Source organism: Pipistrellus kuhlii, unplaced genomic scaffold (genome assembly GCF_014108245.1).
Source record: "Pipistrellus kuhlii isolate mPipKuh1 unplaced genomic scaffold, mPipKuh1.p scaffold_m20_p_1, whole genome shotgun sequence".
Classification (NCBI taxonomy): domain Eukaryota; kingdom Metazoa; phylum Chordata; class Mammalia; order Chiroptera; family Vespertilionidae; genus Pipistrellus; species Pipistrellus kuhlii.
Genome location: NW_023425404.1, coordinates 140,947,460 through 140,960,741, shown reverse-complemented (window position 1 = coordinate 140,960,741; position 13,282 = coordinate 140,947,460). Strand labels below are relative to the sequence as shown.

Sequence of the window (13,282 nt, the reverse complement as noted above, 5' to 3'; positions counted from 1 at the left end):
GTGGGAGTGCCCGTTGGTCACCAGGCGACGTCATCTAGAGGGGCTGTTCAGGCGGTTTCCCTGAAGAGGGGCATATGCCCAGCTCAGAGGTGAGGAGGTACAGGCTTGGGGGCTACAAGACTCCTCACAGCCCCTGCAGCGCACCCAGAGCTGAAGCTGCAGGTCCGTCTGGCTGTCATGGGGCCTGGACAGTGCAGTGGCCCTGTCGCTGGCGGTGAGTGCGGGGCGCCTGAATCTGGGGAGCCGCCCAGACCCATGGGCCTTCCCAGCTAGACCGCTCCCCTCCTGCATCTCTCACCAAACTCGGTCTGACCCTCAGGGGCCCAACCTCCCAAACGGTGACCTTTGACTGCAAGCCCTCACCTTAACATTTCAGTCTAAGAACCTAACCCTCACCTACTATCTAACCTTTAACAGGAGCCATTGCCAACCACATCGGTCCATCACCACTTTCCCCCTTCTAGCCCCCCCCGCCTTCCTCCATGGAAGCTGCTATTGCTTCCCATGAACTCAAAGGAAATAGGATTAATCAAAGAAGAATCTGTACAAGCAAAGACCTTGAACTAAAGAAGAAATAAAGTAACTAATATACATGAGAAATGTTAACTTCAAAGGTAATCAAGTAATTTCAAAGGAAAGATACCTGGTACATTTAAAAAATCACAATATTCAGTGCTGGAGAGGGTGTGATGAAACAGACACCTGATAGCACTGCTCTGGAGTGTAGGGGACAGCATTTCAGGAGACTATTTGACAGGATGTAGCAAATATTCAGGCTCCTGGGCTGGATGATTACATTTCCGGGAATTTATCACACATAATAATAATAAAAAAGCTGGGCTAGATATCATCATCATCATAAAAGACTAATATGCAAATGGTCATCAAGCCATGACACCCTAATAACTGAACAGCAAGAGGCTGCGTGTGAGGCAGGTGCCGATGGGCGGGGACTTGCACCTGCCTGGAATGTGAGGCTGCCTCCCTGCCCAGGGCCAGCCAGGCCTGGGGATGTGAATAGCAATATTAAAATATTTCCTTAATTTAATTCCCTTTTCATGTGCCCGAATTTCATGCACTGGACCACTAGTTTATGAAAAAATCCCTTAAGCTAACTCAAGCAACTTTATAGAAACTGGACTATTATTGATTTGGATTTAGAAAAATAAGCTAAGGCTATAGTAATTGAACTTCAATCACTGCCTTCTGGTGTGATCACAGGATTTAACTTCGAGATATCAAAGTGTCTGATTGTCAATTTCCTGTCGAGCAAACTTGAGGGCTTGCGTTTCCCAGGGCATAGAAAGCTCTCAAAACAACAACCAACAGGCAGCCGCCGCTGAACTTGCGCAGATAGGGATTTATCCAAAGTCCCCTTCTATTTTTAGCCAGAGCAACTGCTTGCCAATTCAGTTCCTGCGGAGAGAAACGCATCCAATGCAAAATAAACTCGCCGAGCAGACCTTTGCTGGGCACTGCTCGAAAACGGCGGAAGACAACTCTCACCAATACTAGGTTCCTGCGCAGCGCAATTGTTTGCGGCGGAGGCTTCAGCTCGCCCCTGCAAGCCGGAGCACTGGGCTCTGGGGCACCTTCCCCGCCCGCGCGGCGCGGCCCGGCCCGGCCGGCCCCAGGGCGAGACCCGGGGCAAAGTGGGCGTGTCCTTGGAGCGAAGGGGGCGTGCCCAGGGGCGGGGGCGGGGCCTGCCGCGCGAGGAGGCGGAAGTCCCCGCGGCTGGTGAGGGCGGCGCACGCACCGCGAATCATTTGTCAGCGCTCGTCTGAGGCGAAGGCAACGCGGCGCGGGACCCGAGGTGAGCGGCCGCCCGCGCGGGATGCGCGGCCGTGATTCCCCGGCGGGAGGAGGGGAGGTAGCGGCTGGCTGGCTGGAAGGCAGAGGGGGCGCCTCCTGCGCGGGGCGGTCTCTCAGGTGCTTTCTGGACGCGGACCGGCGGCGGTGGGAGCGCGGCGGGCGTGGGAAGAGGAGCGCCGGGGCGCGGGCGGCGCGGCCAGTGGACGGGCATGGCCGGGGCGTCCCGGAGTCCGGCCGGCCGGGGCGAGCGCGGCCAAGGCGCGGACGCGGGAGCGCAGCGCGCTGGACGGGGAGCGTGGGCGCGGGGAGGCCCCCCGGGCGCCCCGCACCGGCCCGCCGGCGTGCGCTCCGGGCGCTCCCAGGCGCCCCCCTTGGCGCCCGCGGCCACTCCGTCCAGCGCGATCTCTCTCGGGGGTGCGTGCGGAGAGGGAGCGGGACTCAGTGGGAATGGCGTGCTACTTTTTGTTTCCTCTCTCCCTACGGAGAAGCACTTATTCTCCCCCCCCCCCCCCACACCCCGCCCCAGATATTTAGGATTTTGTAACCTGTTTGGAGAAAACTTCCGCGCGTCCCGAAATAAAGCTGGTTTTAAACAAAACAAAACACACAGATCTGTCGTGAACCATTCCAGACTTATTCATACTCGTGTGCCTGTTGGGGCTTTTCTAAGACGGCGCCTCCCGCGCGTTTGACAATGAGTGGGAAAAGGAGGGGCAGAGCTCGGAAAGAACACTCGTGGCTGCGCCGGGCCGGGCAGGTCTATAGGGCGTGAGCGCCCGGTCCCGTCCCGGGTCCGCCTCCCTGACCGCGGGCCGCCGGGCGCGCCCGCCGCCGCCGCCGAAACAGCCGGCGCGGAGGAGCCTTATTTGGCCGCGGGGCGAGGCGAGAACATCTGCTGCGAGACTGTCTCCTTGGCCGCTCCCATCCCGCGCCTGTGGCCTCCGTTCTTCAGCTCTACCTCCGATGTGTCTCCTCCGTCTGGGGAAAAAAAAAAGAGAAATCTCAAGATGCTGCTCTTTAATTTCAGACCCAGAAATTCTCGATACCCTGAGCAGTTCATCAGGAATTCTCTCTCTTCTCCTCCCCACCCCCTCATTCTCTTTCCCCGCCTAGAGGATAGGAGTGTGGGAAATAACCAAGCTTCCCTCCCAAAGTACCAGGGCGAATACATCCTTTAGCCTTCCCCTAAGAGAAAATCCAGAGCTACACAGAAGCGCCAACATTTTCTGCGAGTTTGAAAGCAGGATAGGCTGCTATTTCCTGCCTTGCTCGGTATTTTAGGAAGAGTTTGGGCACTGATCGCCAGATGAAGGAGATCTGGAAAAGGCCAGAAATATTACCATTGCTGGGTGGGGGGGTGGGGGTGTGTGTAGATTATTTTAAGACAAATGAAACCAGCAGAGGGAGAATGCTTAGAGACTACACTGACTGGAAGTGTAAGTGTGGTTATGACTTGGCCAGTGCTAGACATTTTAGTAACAAATGGGATAAGTCAGGAAGGGAACTTCCAAGTGAAAAAAGGTTGCATGTGCACGGGCGGATACATAAGTTACATTTTCTTGTAAGGAAGCAGTGGGGCCAGGAGAAGTGGAGCCCAACTCAAACCCTCTTCTCTTGACAAAAATTAATGATGAAAAAAGAAGGAAGAATAGGCTGACTGTGAAATACCTGTTGGCTTTATAAACCTCTGATTTGCATAATGTGTCTGTATCAAAAGAGTCTTTTCTAGTTCTATGAAAATCTTTATTATAGGGGGAAGGATTTAAATTACATGTGGCTCTTTATTATCTCCCTACTATTTGTTTTCATGTGTATTTCACAGTTTTCCTTCTGGTTTGGCCTTTGGTTTTTGAATGCCCTGTGCCTATACATCAGTATTGAAGTAATATATTTTTACATAGTACTTCAGTATACTGCGAATTTAGTTTCTAGGTAGATGCCACGTGGATTTTTCACGAATTTAATTTTTCAATAGCCAGACTTATTTAAAAGTATTGCCTCATTTTCTTCTTATGAAAAGATGGAATGTATTTGCTTTTAATATACCCAGTGGTTTTAATATCTACATTTGCTACTGTCAATTTGATGTGATGGCATAGACATTTTGAATGGGTTAAAGAAATATTATAAGACAGGTAATACAAGGTGATGATTTGATTAAACAGCATAGATTTTCTAAGGAAGTGTGTCTTAAAAGCTTTTTTGAAAATATAGTTTTAAAATGATTAAGTTGTACATGTGCTATATTTTTAAAGAAAGAGGGAAATATTATGTTTCTTAGTATTACATCTTAGAAAATCTCCATTTCTCCCATTTTCTCCCACCCACGTGTAACCACCATAACAACCAACCCCAAACTCGAACTCATACTTTTTTTTATCCAATTCTACCTGCTTTTTATTTATTTATTTATTTTTTATTTTAATTAATTAATTAATTAATTTATTTTTACATATTTTATTGATTTTTCCCCCTCCCTCCCTCCCACACATCCCCTCCCTCCCCAGAGCTTTATGTCCATTGGTTGTACTTATATGCATGTATACAAGTCCTTTAGTTGATCTATTATCTCCCCCAGATCCTCCTCCCCTCCCCGCTGAAATTTGACAATCTGCTTGTTGCTTTACTGTCTCTGTATTGTCTCTGTATCTATCTCTTAATGTAAAAGTGCTACCGTGCCTGGCCAGTGTGGTTCAGTAGTTGAGCATCAACCTATAACCCAGAGGTCAGAGTTCAATTCCCAGTCAGTGCACTTAACCAGGTTTCAGGCTGGATCCCAGTAGGGGGTGTGCTGGAGGCAGTTGATCAGTGATTCTCTCATCATTGATGTTTCTATCTATTTCTCCCTCTCTTTTCCTCTCTCAAATCAATAAAAATATATTTAAAAATGTGCTACTATGAGAGTCCTTATAAGTGCACCTACAGCAAAACAAAAAAGATGGCAATCAAGTTGTTTGTTTTTTAAATTTATTCCCTTTCATTAATTAAGATTATACTCCTATCACATTTAGTCAGTCTCACTATGTGGTAAGTGCTCACCCTCTACTTTGCCTGATGAGGTGTGTGTATAAACAAAAAGGTTCTGATTGAATATCACTGTGCTAGAGTATTGCCTATCATGGCCTGCCTGAAGAAAAAGTAAATGTTACTCCTAGTGTGGGATATATCACATCCCTATAAGAGGAAATTCGAGTTATAGCTTATGATTGGAGAGAATAGTTTTGTATATGAAAAAACACTTAATTTTAAAGAATTTAGTAAGCATGAATGAGAGTCTGTGAATTAGCAGTCCTTTTCATATGTTAGAGTAATTTAGAATTTAAGTAAGTGAAATTGAAGATCTTTTGCCAACTGCAGGCAAAAGAATGCATGAGGTGGAAGGAAAGAGAAAATCATATTGAATTAAATATGAAATGAAATCTTGCTCTTCTAAATATAACAGTGTTGTAAAGTACTTTGAGTTAAAGTTTGTAAGAAACCACAGATTGTTGTAAAACAGATCAAGTGTCTAGAAATATATTCTGATGTGGAATTTTTATACTATGGAAATTGGCGTGAGTTTAGAAATTGTATGTTAGGTCATTTATTCCTTTTCTCAGATTGAAATGAGAACTCAATATAGACTTAGGCTCTATGGTCCTTCAAAACCCCAAAACAAAATACTGAACATAATTTAGTTGGGTTTATATTAGATACATTTAAATATGTAATAGGGCTTCAAGTAAATATATATTTTTAACCATCTGATTTTCTTTTCACAGTTTCACACTCTGGGATAGGACTTTGAACCACTAACACCATGAGCAACTACAGTGTGTCCTTGGTTGGCCCAGCTCCTTGGGGTTTCCGCCTGCAAGGTGGCAAGGATTTCAACATGCCTCTGACAATCTCTAGTGTAAGCAAACTTTACAGATTTTATTACAGATGTTTATTCAATGCTTAATCCTGGAAACCTCAGGACTAATTCTCTGGATGACCTATTCTCTACTTACTACAATTGCATATGGGATTTGATCTCAACAGACTTAGTTACCTGAAATATAGGATGTGGTGGGAGGGAAGTTAACAAGGATAATTGATTTCAATTTTTGTTTATTGTCAGTTTCCCTTCATCACCTTAAAGAAAATGCAAAGCATTTATCTAGGGGGTAGACTTCAGATCTTTGAACTGTAACTAATTTGGGGAATTTTCTGGATCTTAGTTTCTTTAGATGTAATAATCAAAGGTTGTATTAATGGAATTTTTCATGTTCCTTTCAGTTCCAAAGCTATTTATTAAAAACTGCTGATCACTATTAATGAAATGACTATTTTTGGTGTTAATTCCTCAGCTTATTTTCTGGTGAAGGTGATGGCCAATAGTAAAATGGCCCAAAGCTACTTATCTTTGAAGAAGAAATAAAAGACTTGGATCTCCAACTAGATAGTCTATGAATATTTGAGATTTGGCTGCTTACCTCAGTATGAATGAATTCTGTATATACATTTTAAGGATATGTTTTCCTGATGATGATGAGGAGAGTAATGATAGCTTTCATTTATTAGAGCTTGTACTGTTTCAATTTCATCATTTGTAGGTAATTATTGCTATTAATTACTTGTATAAATTTCCAGAGGTTTTTTTTTTTGTATATTCAAATAAATGTGAACATCTACTCCCCTTTTACTTATATGGTAGCATATTGTACACACTGTTCCAACCTTGCTTTTTTCTAAACAGTTTATCTTAGAGAACTATCCCTATTAATATAGGATTTTCCCCTATTAATAGGGTTTTTTGGTGTGTGCATGCATGTGAGTGTGCGTGCATCCGTGTGTGTGTGTGTGTGTGTGTGTGTGTGTGTGTGTGCACGCATGTGGATGTGCCTGTGCGTGTGCCTGTGTGTGTGTGTGTTTTAAACAACTATATAGAATTCTCTTGTAGGGGAGTAACATTTATTTAACTATCCCCTGTGGAAGGATATTTATATTGTTTCCAATATTGCAATCACAAACAGTGCTGCAGCAGATACAATATATCTGTAGTTTTGCATATATTTCTATTTAATAAAGAGGTGATATGCAAATTGATCCTCACGCCCTCACAAGATGGTTGCCTACAACCAGGCCATCAGTGGGGGTTAGTAAGGGATGACCAAACGACTGAGCAAGCAGGCTACATGGGATGACCAGGCTGGCAAGGGGGTTAGTGAGGGACCACCAAATGACTGCACAAGCAGGCAACGTGGGGCAACCAGGCTGGTGGTGGGGGGGGACGGAGCAGTTCAGTGTGGAAGGGGCAGTTGGGGGTGTCCTGGATGGCAGCAGGGAGCAGTTAAGGGCAACCAAGCCAGCGAGGGGAGGGGAGGCAATTAGGGGTGTTCAGGCAGGCAGGCAGGTGAGCAATTAGGAGCCAGCGGTCCAAGATTGTGAGAGGAATGTCCCAACTGCCAGTTTAGGCCCAATCTGGGAGTTGGACATCCCCTAAGGGGTCCCGGATTGGAAAGGGTGCAAGCTGGGCTGAAGGCAACTCCCCCCCCCCCCCCCCCCATGCACGAATTTCTTGCACTGGGCCTCTAGTATGATAGGTTGTATAATTTACACTTCTGTGCAGTGCATAAAAATACCTTTCCCGTCTTTTCATAGCCTTGCCAGCAAACTTGGGGATTTTTGCAATGTGCTTTACATGCATCATCTTGTTTAATTTTCATACCAACCTGCGAAATAGTGGTATTGTCCAAAACTGCCTATTAGTTCAAATGACAAATAGACATGTGTGGAAGAGTTTGCTTTCAAGCAATTATGTTATGCTTCTCCCTAATAATAAACTTTACCTTAAATTTAAGTAGATTGTTTCTATAATCAGATATTTAGAAGATTATTGTTTTATTTAATTACATATATATAAGTAAACATATATGTACATGCTACTTCTTATAATATATATTCAACTTGACTTTGAAAGATTAAAAATAAGTTTGTAACACTTACATGTCCCTATTAAAATACTTCAAATCTCAGCTTACTAATGAAATGTTCTTGGCTGTGGATTTTTAAATACTTGCAATTGATTTATCACTAATTTCTATCTTGATTTCAGACTTTACAAGGAAATATATACATATAATCCAGCCTGCAAGTTTCAAGACTTTGTGGTTGGATTAAATTTTAAATGTGCAGTATTTGTGTAGAAATGGGTCTTTTGGTTTATTTCTGTTTGAGTGAGGCAAATTTTTTTTCCCCTACGGAAGATCTATTATGAGCAAAGGAACAATATTTGAATACTGTGTGTTTTTATGTACTATTAACATTATTTTATATTAAGATCAAATATCCTACTCTACCATAATGGACTAAAAAAACATTTTTTAGTTAACAATACTTCCATTTGTGCTGAAAAAAAGTTCAGAAATAATTGAAGCCTAAATGAAACAAACTTAATCATCACTTTGTTGTTTGGTAATGGAAATGCAAATGGGTATGTAAATATGTGGTACTGTGTCTTTTAAAAGTTTTCTGTGCTTCAGTTCCCTGGCAGACAGTTTGAGGCACCAGCTCCACGTTGTGATGCTGATAAAACAGAACACTGTGTTACGTATATATGTGCCCTCCCTTGGCACAGAAGAAATGCTTTCCTTGTGTAGACAGAGTGCTAATTAAAGGATTTTGAACATACTGATTCAGAGAAAGCACGGTAACAAAGCTGCTGAGTTATTTCTGTTCTCTTACAAAAGTCTCTGCCATCTCCTGTGACCTTTTTGGGCCTTGTGCAGTGGGGCATGCAGTTCATTCTGGATTGGAGAGGATGGGGAGGGCAGGGGGAGGAGAAGGGAATGTTGGCTCAACTGTGCTGCTAAGCTGTTGGCTTTTCATTGTAGTTATTTTTAACCCCTTGTGTGGTTCAAACATGCCTAGTAAGATTGCCTAATAAAGATGTGTGCCTAGTAACTAATTTATATTGTAGTAAGATTATTAATGTTGCACCTCATCTTAATTACTTCTATGGTTATATTTATTCTGCCTTTTATATAATATATTTTAATGGTCACCAGATTAATAGTTATCAAGAAGCAATTAAAACCTGAATGCATGCCTTAAAACATGTAATTTACTGTTTCTTTTATTTTAATAGTGTGTATGAAATTCTTAGCACTTTCTGGAACATAGTATTCTCTCATCCCTAGGTCCATCCATGCTGTTGCAAATAATGAGAGTTTAATTTTAAATGTAGGCCCATTTCTACACAAATACTGCAGTTTAATTTTAACTCTCATTATTATAAAATTAAAAAGAAAAAATTATTTAGAAACTTGAAATATCAAATCTCTAATAATTGTAGGAAACATAACATTTATGATTTTTTATCTTATTGTCTGTTAGAACTAAAAAAAAAAAATCACTAGTTTGTGGTTAGCTAGGAAGCTACTTCTTTAGAGTTCAAACGTATACAGCTTTCCCTTGGGTCAGTTATTATTTTGAACTACAAACGGCTATTTATTCTGTTTCTTGAGATTTTGTTGTTACCAGCATATGAATATGCTAAACATGACTTGTATCTTAAAGCATCTGAACTGTAAAAATTTTGATTTTTCACCCAAATTTGTTTGTCACCTATATTATATGAATTTTGTATTCCCTTTAAGTATGTTGATTTCTAGGATAAGATTGGTAATTTCTGCAAACTCTTAAGAGAGTCTCAGATTGCCATCAACTGCGTCGGCAGGAGCCATTGTCTTCAGTTTCCTATTCTTAAAATGGAGTGCTGGCTACAGGAGTTTGCAGGCTCTTTTTATGACCCTGTATTTATGGAATTGCTTAGAAACCATGGAATGTGAAGATGGGTTTTATTGTAGCTGTGTGGGTTTGTTGGTCTTTGCCAGTATATTTTATAAGAAGAAATAGGAGACCTGTTGCAAAATTCAAGACCATATTTTGGCAAATTGATGTTTCTCATGATGGAATTATAAGAAGGATAACATTTTTGTGAGTAACATCTTTTTAAGACAGTATCCAAGACTTGAATATAACTTTGTTGCATGTTATTTTCTGATATATGATGTTAAAGTAAATATTTAAATGCCAGTATTTGGATTTTCTGAGGATCTCCCATTTTTCATAAAAACATCTATAATGTTTCTCTAGTAGATAAGAATGAGGTCAGGCATTTTATTTATTTTTATGGTTATTTTAAAAATTTTTGTTGAAAGCATTACAGATGTCCCTTGTGTTTTTGTCCCCCCCCCCCCCCCCCCCCTTGCCACCAGCCCCTCCGTACCCACCCCTCACAAGCCTTGCCACCTTTGTCTGTGTCCTTGGGCTATGGGTATATGATATTCCCGGTTAATCTCTCCCTCACCCTCTGAAACTCATCAGCCTGTTCATGGTTCTGTGTCTCTGGATCTATTTTGTTCATCAGTTTCCACAAATGAGTGAGATCATGTGGTACTTATCTTTCTCCGACTGGCTTATTTCCCTTAGCATAATACTCTCTAGGTCCATCCATGCTGTTGCAAATGGTAAGAGTTTTTTGTTTTGTTTTTGTTTTATCCACTAACTTGCTGATAGGCAATTGGACTGTTTTCAAATCTTAGCTGTACTAAGTTGTGCTGCTGTGAACAAGGGTGCATATATTCTTCCTGATTGGTGTTTCAGGTTTCTTAGGATATATTCCTAGAAGTGCCATCACTGGGTCAAATGGGAGTTCCATTTTTAACTTTTTGAGAAATCCATACTGTTCTCCACAGTGGCTGCACCAGTCTGCATTCCCATCAGCAGTGTCCTAGGGTTCCCTTTTCTCCGCATCCTCGCCAGCACTTGTTTGTTGATTTGTTGATGATAGCCATTCTGACAGGTGTGAGATTGTCGTTTTGATTTGCATCTCTCGATGCTTAGTGTCTTTGAGCATGCTTTCACATGTCTCTTGGCTGCCTTCTTGTATGTCCGCTTTGGAGAAGAGTCGGTTGAGGTTCTTTTCTCATTTTTTTTAAATTGGATTGTTTGTCTTCCTTTTGTTGAGTTGTATGAATTCCTTATGTATTTTGGAAATTATTCCTTATTGGGTGTATCACTGGCAAATATGTTCTCCCACACAATGGGCTCTCTTCACTTCGTTGATTTTTTTTTTTTGTACAGAGAGGACAGGCATTTTAATACCCAAATAATAACTGATTCTCAAGAGTTAGGGGAGCATCACTTGTTACCAGCTCAGACTTGATTTTAGTTGGACTTGAAGAACAGAAGATATTTACTGTTTCTTGGGGTTTGGATTCCTGTTTGGGAGTGTGACCTAGAACAGAGAAAGACACAGCATGAACTATTTTACTGTGAATTCATTTATCCAGCAGTTCAAGGAATACTTCTTAGAAGCCATTGAAGACGATACAGAGTAATGGAGTATACAAAGGTTGGAGAGAAAAGATATACATACAGTACTAGAGTGTCATAGGACCTGTCACAAGACAGTGCTTGATGAAATGGCAAAGATACAGATAAGCATTCCTCATTTTCTGTGGGCATAGATCTTTTGTATTTGTGGGGGCCAGGTTATTATAGGAGAAATGAATTGAACTGGTCCTTGAAGGATGAAATTTGAACACTTCAAAGTCAGCATTTCTCTGTTGGTTCAGTGCAAATTGAAGAGGACTTTTCTTGCTCTTCCTTGACTGAGTGAAGCTGTGAATGTAGTTGAGTGATTCTCCAGCCGGGCCAGCTGCAGAGTTTCCCTCCTTGAGGAGGATGGAAGGAGACTTTTCAGTCCTCTCACACCGAAATGGGAGAACCATCCCACCTTGAATAAATGAGCCCATTGTTAATTTTGAGCTGTTGAGTATTTTCCTTCACATTCCCTCCCAACTACTCTGTCATTATGCCAAGTTGGAAAGTTAATAATTTAGTTTGTGCAACTTCATAATATGTATTTCACAAGTGTGCTCATTCTTTGCTTTTAAAATACTAATTACCTTTTGTGTGGCAGTTTTCTATCATTTGACCAAAAAGGTCAGGAATGTCAAAATAATTCTGAAGATGTTTTTCTGGTCTGTTATTTGTAAAGAAACGAAAATCTTCTCACCATGTTTATTGCAAATTAATAGTTTCAGGCTGAAAAGGAACTTTTATAGATTGTAATGAATTTAAAAGTTATTTGTTAAAATGAGAGGAATTTTACTAGCATACAGTACTTTTGTAACTGCTAAAGGAAATAGTATTATAGAGATTGAGTGAAGTAAGAATAGCACTTTAAAAAAGGGGACATAAGTAATACTTTCAAGAATAAAGATAAAAAATAATAGCATTTTAGACTAAAGCAAAGGAGATTTTATTTATTTTAATTGTCCTTTTTGTTTTTGCAAAGGCGAGTTTCATATAACCTATTCATCTACTCTTAAGTTAGGTATAATATTTAGTTACTAAAACAAAATACTGAATACTGAAGCCTACGGACTTAATTTTTTATCAGTTATTTTTCAAAACTTTCAAGGCAAAAGGCTTTTTTTTTTTTTTTTGGAATAGTTGTTGGTCAGGCTGCAGTGTGAATATACAGTTAACTAGATGACTCCAGAACATCATGTTTGCAGTAGATGTTACCCAGATTCCCATTTCTGCAGGACCAGTCATGACCTTTTCTCCCAGTTACAACTGCATGGAGGAGAAATCTGATATGAGTTAGTTAATCTAGAGGCAAACATTGCTCTGGACAAGGAAGAGATGAGAAATAATGAATATATAATATACAATGACAAAATAAGATCCTAGCATGTGAAATAATATATACCAAAAGTAGGTATACAGTTGGGATGAGAAACAGTTTAGACTTGTATTATTATTTATTGTATTATCTGTAAACCTACTTTTGCCCATTCCCTGTGTATACTTTGCAAACAAATGACATAATAATGGAGATGAAAAGAGAAAACATTGGTTTAAGCAGCTAATGAGTTGTGACCATGATGACCCTTTATTTAGGTGCAGAGCCCTCACTCTACAGCCCTACTGGAAATGTAAGATTGGATTTTAATTATGGAGTAGAAAAGTCACTTTTCTAGTACAGATATTGTTTTCATTAAGATTTTTTTTTTTTAGGTAATATTTATGAGTGGACTTGATAATATTGAATGAGTGTTTAAAAATAGTTTTGAAAGAATTGTTAAAAATTGTTAAAACTAAATCTCTTAGCCCTAGCTGGTTTGGCTCAGTGGATAGAGTGTTGGCCTGCAATTTGAAGGACCGATTCTGGCCATGAGCACATGCCTGGGTTGTAGGCCTGATTATCAGTATGGGGTATGCAGGAGGCAGCCAATCAAAGATTTTCTCTTATCATTGATGTTTCTATCTCTCTCCCTTCACTCTCTGAAATCAATAATAATAATAATAATAATAATAATAATAATAAATATATATCTAAAAAATAAATCTCTTATTTACTTTCCCTTCTTCCCTCAACTTTTTTTTTTTTTCCTCTTTCTGTTGCATAAGTGGAGTTACCTAGCCTTCT

General features: G+C 40.9%; 1 protein-coding gene across 11 annotated transcripts in view; it reads left to right on the top strand.

Annotated features, from left to right (window-relative positions):
• Positions 1-1,665: 1,665 nt before the first annotated feature.
• PDLIM5 (PDZ and LIM domain 5) overlaps positions 1,666-13,282 on the top strand; it is a 197,633-nt gene continuing 186,016 nt past the window's right edge. For 5 of the 11 annotated variants that reach the window (XM_036411320.2, XM_036411311.2, XM_036411295.2 and 2 more), the window contains exons 1-2: positions 1,671-1,813; positions 5,574-5,707. In XM_036411320.2, the coding sequence (XP_036267213.1) occupies positions 5,612-5,707 (96 nt within the window). In that variant the 5' untranslated portion in view covers positions 1,671-1,813; positions 5,574-5,611. Of the gene's footprint in view, positions 1,814-4,801; positions 4,951-5,573; positions 5,708-13,282 lie in introns of all 11 variants that reach the window. The other 6 variants (XM_036411348.2, XM_036411302.2, XM_036411287.2 and 3 more) reach the window with 5 other exon arrangements.